This window comes from Gymnoscopelus microlampas (genome assembly GCF_963454915.1).
Source record: "Gymnoscopelus microlampas genome assembly, chromosome: 15".
Taxonomy (NCBI): Eukaryota; Metazoa; Chordata; class Actinopteri; order Myctophiformes; family Myctophidae; genus Gymnoscopelus; species Gymnoscopelus microlampas.
Window position 1 is genome coordinate 51,234,855 of NC_139952.1, and position 7,500 is coordinate 51,242,354.

General features: G+C 40.2%; 2 protein-coding genes across 2 annotated transcripts in view; both read left to right on the forward strand.

Moving 5' to 3' along the window:
- The window catches only part of LOC311062038 (H-2 class II histocompatibility antigen, A-U alpha chain-like), a 4,674-nt gene extending 881 nt beyond the window's left edge, over positions 1-3,793 (forward strand). Inside the window, exons 2-4 of the mRNA XM_084080797.1 lie at positions 1-59; positions 2,048-2,338; positions 3,501-3,793. The exon at positions 1-59 is cut by the window's left edge and continues 202 nt beyond it. Coding sequence (XP_083936923.1) covers positions 1-59; positions 2,048-2,338; positions 3,501-3,631 — 481 coding nt within the window. The 3' untranslated portion in view covers positions 3,632-3,793. The remainder of the gene's footprint in view (positions 60-2,047; positions 2,339-3,500) is intronic.
- Positions 3,794-6,345: 2,552 nt separating this feature from the next.
- The window catches only part of LOC311062037 (H-2 class II histocompatibility antigen, E-S beta chain-like), a 14,638-nt gene continuing 13,483 nt past the window's right edge, over positions 6,346-7,500 (forward strand). Inside the window, exons 1-2 of the mRNA XM_084080796.1 lie at positions 6,346-6,447; positions 6,709-6,981. Of these exons, the coding sequence (XP_083936922.1) occupies positions 6,396-6,447; positions 6,709-6,981 (325 nt within the window). The 5' untranslated portion in view covers positions 6,346-6,395. The remainder of the gene's footprint in view (positions 6,448-6,708; positions 6,982-7,500) is intronic.

Consider the following 7,500-nt stretch of genomic DNA (forward strand, 5'->3'; position numbering starts at 1 on the left):
CTGTAAAGCCAACCTGAACGTGGTTCGCTCTGCCTACAAGAACCCACCAGTGAAACAAGGTACAGAAATACTAACTACAACTATTAACACAACTAACAATAGTTATTGACACAACTTTTGAACATAATTTGACAGAGAATAAAACATTTAAATATATATTAAACGTTATGTAGAAATATTTTGTAGATAAATATTTTTTGTAAATATGAAAATGTTCAAGGTGAATCAACATCATGTCATGTCATGTGTGTGTGTGTGTGTGTGTGTGTGTGTGTGTGTGTGTGTGTGTGTGTGTGTGTGTGTGTGTGTGTGTGTGTGTGTGTGTGTGTGTGTGTGTGTGTGTGTGTGTGTGTGTGTGCGTGTGTGTGTGCTGAACTAAAGCTGGCCTACACTACAAGTTAATCTGGGTGGGTGGGTGGGGGGGGGGCGGCATAAATATTGTCTAGTGTGAGGGTTCAAAGTTCGAATCTTAACCCTCTGGAGTCGCTCACAGGACGGTCGAGGCTCCTCCGACAATTATCAAACATGTTTGATCATTATCTGCATCGCTATAGACGGGTTTCATGTTTGTAAACATTGAGAGGATATGACCGCGCAGAGGAGGGGGTAAGCCAACTAAGCCTATAGAGGGCGCCATTACCCGCAGCAGCTCTGGTCAAATGTCCATTCATAAAAGAAATGATCTTCACCGGGTTTAATGAAAGTATAGATTAAAGTTTGTAATACCTTGTTTACTCAATAAAAATGATTTGTCGGAAGTTGGATCTGTTTGTATATAATAGCAGCATTATGCCTATTATGCCTATAATAGCAGAATTATGGCTAGCTAACTCCCGAACATAACAACAGAGTGAACGGCGCAACAATTCGTTTCCCCCGAGCATTCGCATATTGCGCATTCTGCTCTGTGATGACGTCGCGCGGAAATCCGTCTCGCTATGGAACGGCAGTGAGAGAAAGACTCCGCTGTTACGACGCAAGGGACGGGGCGGCTGACAGCCCATCACACACGCGAGCTGCCTTTCTACCACCGGTTTGAGCAGCGAGGGCCGGGGGGCGGAGAGCGGGGGTTATGAAGGAGACTGGGAGGCCACGCCTCCTCTGGTGGTAACGCCCCCTTGGCTAGTAATCCTGAACGTGCGTCTTGAATGAACGAACACACACGAGTCGGGACGGAGAGACAAATAACGAAGAAGAAATTGATAAATAACATATACCACACAGAAACGCAGAGCCAAAGGGGAAAAGCCAAAGGATTGTTTTTTTCTTTTTGGATTGCAAACAAAAATGTTTCAAAAATGTTGTTTTCTCATGCTGCTATTTCTTTCAAAAATGTTGTTTTCTCATGCTGCTATTTCTTTCAAAAATGTTGTTTTCTCATGCTTCCTATATCAACAGTACAGGTTGTGTTTATAATACTTTTACTCATTCAGATTCAGACAAACTTTTACATATTAAATACCAAGTGGTTCTAGTATAATGTATAAAACACTTCAACAACATTAACCCCTATTCTTAGTAGGCAGGCAGACAGACAGACAGACAGACGGATGGAACTATAGACAGAGAGACAACCCAAGGGGGAGGGAGAGGAACTCAAAGTCTCAAAGTCATATCTTATCACATTATTTTTTACAAGGCTCTACTCTCTCTCTCACTCACTCACACACACACACACACACACACACACAAACACACACACACACACACACACACACACACACACACACACACACACACACACACACACACACACACACACACACACACACACACACACACACACACACACACACACAAGTTATAGTTTTTTTCGGAGGGCAACAGTATGTAATGTCTGTGTGTTTGTGCATTTAATGTGTGTGTGTGTGTGTGTGTGTGTGTGTGTGTGTGTGTGTGTGTGTGTGTGTGTGTGTGTGTGTGTGTGTGTGTGTGTATTTAATGTGTGTGTGTGTGTGTGTGTATTCAATGTGTGTGTGTGTGTATTTAATGTGTGTGTGTGTGTGTGTATTCAATGTGTGTGTTTGTGTATTTAATGTGTCTACAGAACAACCTGACACCAAGATCTACTCCAAAGACGAGGTGGAGGTGGGAGTGGCCAACGTTCTGATCTGTCATGTGACTGGTTTCTATCCTGTACCAGTGACCATCACATGGACCAGAAACACCCTCAACCTGACCTCTATGACCTCTAACATCACTACCACCGCCCCACAGCTCAACAAAGATGGAACCTTCATCCAGTTCTCCAGCCTGAAGTTCAGCCCAGAGCAGGGAGACATCTACAGCTGTACTGTCAACCACACATCACTGTCTGGACCTGAGACCAGGATGTGGGGTAACAACTCTGTCCTGATATGATATGAGAGAGACAGACAGACAGACAGACAGACAGACAGACAGACAGACAGACAGACAGACAGACAAAGACAGAGAGAGAGAGAGAGAGAGAGAGAGAGAGAGAGAGAGAGAGAGAGAGAGAGAGAGAGAGAGAGAGAGAGAGAGAGAGCGAGAGCGAGAGCGAGTCAATGTGTTATGAAGGGACATGTTGTCAACAGAATAAGCCAGACTGGATGATTATTATATAGGTCTGCTTGTGTATATTTATCTCTGTGTGTGTGTGTGTGTGTGTGTGTGTGTGTGTGTGTGTGTGTGTGTGTGTGTGTGTGTGTGTGTGTGTGTGTGTGTGTGTGTGTGTGTGTGTGTGTGTGTGTGTGTGTGTGTGTGTGTGTGTGTGTGTAGACATTTGTAGACATGATAGAATTGTGGATCTGATTGCAGACAGTATCATTTCCACATTCAGGTCACCTGCACCAGTGCTGTATAAGCACTCCACTGTGAAGTCGAGTATGTTCAATCTGTGTAGTGATGTCTCAATGTTCTCTGATATAGCAGCAAATACCCCCGATATTGTTGTTGTTGATGAGAACAGTAGAGAGGTTCTCATTCTAGAGGTTGGCTGTACGTTGGACCACAGCCTAGAAGAAGCCTTTATAACTAAAGTGTTGAAGTATCAACTGCTAGAGCAGACCATGTCGCAACTGGGCTACAACTGTAAACTTTTAGTTTTAATATTTGGCAGCCTGGGGGCCGTGTTGTTCATAAGCTCGTTGTTAGAGGCCTTCAGATGGCTGGTCTCTCAAAGAGAAAAGCCAAACAGCTAGCAAAATATTGCTCAGTGTCAGCTATCATTGGCTGTCGCGCTATTTGGAGACGGCGCTGCTATTTGTACCCTTAAGCTGTATACTGACTGTTTGGCCCTACGTGTGTGTATAACTGTAACTTTGATTGCCTTTGTCGGCATGTATGCCGTAGTAACCCACAGTGTCAAACTGCACTACCAGTATTTGTGTCCTTTAGACCTTGTATTTATGTGGACATAAATAAAGAATTCAAATGTGTGTGTGTGTGTGTGTGTGTGTGTGTGTGTGTGTGTGTGTGTGTGTGTGTGTGTGTGTGTGTGTGTGTGTGTGTGTGTGTGTGTGTGTGTGTGTCTCCAGATGTGGATGATGAGATCCCAGCCCAGCCCGGTGTGGGTCCAGATGTGTTCTGTGGGGTGGGGCTGACCCTGGGTCTGCTGGGGGTTGCCATGGGAACCTTCTTCCTCATCAAAGGAAATGAATGCAACTAAAACATCTAATGAAATTTTAATATAACAAATGATTCAAATAGAAATAATGATTTACCCAATCACTATCTCTGTTTGAATCATTATCTTCTTTTAATCATTAATTAACATGATCTTCCTTGTCTGAACACATTATCATCTTAATAAAATCAAGGTTGGGGTGATTGGGTGAAATATATCTGTAGAAATATACTTTGTTGTTTCAGTTAATAAAATCATCTGTGATATTAACAAATTGTCCCTGTTGTTTGAGATAACATCATATATTATTAACAACACATTGACTGCAGAGTTTATTCATAATGTACTCACCCCTGTGCCAGTGATTTGTGTTTTATAACCCTTTTCAACCGGTCACAAAATTGTTGATCGTTTATTGATCGTTTGTCTGGTTGTGTTTATAAACACACATGACAGATAGAGAAGCACTTTAAGAGTTACGTTTTCTTTCTATGTCTCCATTCTCTCCCTATGCCCCTCCCAAACAGGCTGCAAACGCCATATCCGGTGGCTGTAGACGGCCCTCTTCCGCTTGCCATCTTAGCTTAGCTTAGCTTATGATGGGGTTTCAGATCGTTGGTATACACAACGACGATAACTGTTCATCATCTAGACTACAGAAAATAGAACCAGAGCTCTCCATTCGTTTTTTACACCATGTTTTGCCCTGTTTTGGCCTAAAAATCACACTTTTTTCACTTTTTCGAAAACCGGAAACGGAACCCACTGAATTTTGCATCCGGGTGAATCGGAAGTAAGTGGAAAGGGAACCTTGGAATGTACAGAAAACAGCGCGATCGTCTATTAAACCACAATTAAACAATAGAACACAGATCTGCGTTCTGGCAGCCCACGGATTTATTTAATAGAACGCAGATCTGCGTCCATGGCAGTCAATGTGTGATGATATAATATTAGTTTTTCTCAATTGATTTGGTCAATTTTAGACAGCCATCTAAACAGCCTTTTTGCATTTAGCAAAACACCCACATCCCCCTAAAATAAGTATTGCTTTCATACAGTAACTGTAGAATAACTAACATAAAAATGACAGGATGTTGGAAATGGAATGAAAGCATCCTCATATAGAAACATGAGTTGACATAAACTTACAAAACACATACAAAAACTATAAAATGATCTCTGGTCTTTTCACATCTACAGTAGCTGTGTATAATAGATGTCACATGACTATACCGGCGGGCCATAAATAATACATTTTAGGAAGTAAGTCATGGTCCATATACAATCTGGACGCCAGGCTGGACTTTGGACAAGTCCAGCCTGGCGTCCAGATTGTATACAGTATGGACCATGACTTACTTCGATGATCACTTTGGACATGTCTGATGTAACATATCGTCGCTGTCAGGCAGGAACCAACAATCTACATTGTTCTACATTTTTATTTTCTTTAATAAATCATATCATAGCCATTGGGCAGAATGTAATAATATGTACACAATGTAATAATACCAACAAAGCAAAGGTTTTCTGTCACCCGTTAACTGGCAAAAAATCCCTATAAAAAGTGTGATTACTGGTGCTTCCATGTAATCTATATATTACGCTGCCCCTGTGGCCTGGCCTATATTGGTAAGACCACCAGGAAACTTAAAACTCGAATCAGCGAACACAAAGGCTCTACTCGCAGGACTGATAGGGACTACCCATAGCCGTTCACTTTAACGATATGAAACATGACATAGCATTCCTGAGCTTTGTTGGTATGGAGGAGGTCTTTTTGCCACCTAGAGGTGGCAAAAAGACCTCCTTCTGAAGAGAAGGGAGGCTTTTTGGATTTTTACCTGTGATACTCTAGCCCCCAAAGGTTTAAATGATGAATTATTATTTAATGTAATGCTGTGATTTTTAGGCTGTATTTTTTATATGAAATTTTTCTTTCTTTTTTTTTGCAATAAACCCCATTCTATCAGGTCTCGCTAGGACGCGCCTCACTAGCCAACAGACAAGAGGGGGTTGGGGTGTGCTGAAACCAGCGCACCCTGAAACAACAGGTTGGGAATTGATTGCGTGAAACAATCACCTGTGCATCCAGTCTCAATGTTAGTAAACAAATAATTGGTCTATATACTGGCTGTGTGCCAGCTACTTCTTTATGCCTGATGAAGGTCCAAGCGGCCCAAACGTTGAATCCTAAGTGAAGACAGTGTGCGAGTCACCCTTCTCCCTTTTTCTTCCATATTCAGAATTTCCGACACCTGTCCGTTTGTAGGTGTGCAAAAGGACTGATCCTAATTGTTACAAATCAAAAAAAGACCAAAGAACAGAAAAATATTTTTGAGAAAAAAGTGATAGCGTTTTCACGATTTTTCAATTCTGAATTAAAAAAAAGGAAAAAATAACAAATTGTTGTTTGTTTTGGGAGGACGAAAAACACAAAAATGTTTTTTTTCTATGTTGGATTCAAATTGAACATACAAATTATACTAAGACAGATGCCCAGATCCCCCTGCCCACCTCTATCTTCCCTTTCTCTTTTCATGGAAACAATAAAACGATGGAAGGGGGGGCAAAAAAAAACTAATTATCTACATATTTATACATTGTACCAGATACAAATATTAAACAAACTGCTGTAGTTTTGGTTTGACGTCTGCCTGGTAACAAGTGATGAGGGTGAATAGTGTTTTTTCATTGGTTGTTGTAAAGTATAAACTGTTGGTGAAGAGCATCAGTGTTCATTTCTCTGAAACGTCTCAACTGATCAACACTTCAACTAAACTCTGAAACATCTCAACTCATCATGACGTCTAAACTCTGGCTTTCACTGTGTTTCATCTGTTTACACGGAGCAGGTAAACTTTATTTAATCACTAAACTCTGACTCTGTGTTTCACTGTGTTGTTTTATTTGATTGTTTAACATTTCACACATTTCATCCACATTAACTTCCATTATGTGGCCCAGACTATGTGTCAGGCTATTTGGGCTTTAAGTTTAGCATACACTAAGGCATAACAACACATTATTTTAATAATATTAATACAAATAATACATTCTGACATTAAAGATATATGAACATTGATTAAAACAATATTTTACTTTTGTATTTTCAGATGGATATCAAGTCCATAATTATTATGAGTGTGTGTATAACTCCAGTGATCTGAAGGACATACAGTTCATACAGTCATCTAACTTCAATAACGACGAGTACCTCAGATTTGACAGCAGGGTGGGTCAGTGGGTTGGATACACTGAGTTTGGTGTGAAGAACGCAGAACGCCTCAATAAAGATGCTGGAACCATGGCTTTCCTGAGATCACAAGCAGAGGCAGTCTGCAAACACAACGCTGAGATAAACTACCACAATGTTCATACCAAGACAGGTGAGCTGATCTCAGAACAACACTCAACACTCATCACCTCATAAACTATAACATTACATCATAATAAATCATCTATTCACAGATTAATGGTGTTAACGTTGATCTATGATTATAAAACATTCCTTTATTATCATTATCTATCATATTAAAAACATCTGATTCATACTTTATGGTAAGACTGTGTCACACACATAGCAGCACAACTATGAATGAAGCATATGAATGAAATATATATATTTTGTTGGGCTTATTGTTTATGTAAAGCATTTGTAACTCTGTAATGATTTAATATAATGTTTAAATTGCAGTATGTCATTTTATTACAAATATATACAGTAGAAAACTTTATAAGCTGCAGTATTCAGATAAACCTTGGTCTCTGGCGCCATCTGATGGTCAAACACTGACATTCACATTTCACTGATTTACGATTATAATACTGTTAATGATAATTACATTTACATATAACTGGTGGTATTCTTAACAGTCCTGTTTAAATAAAAAAAATCTGTTCGATAT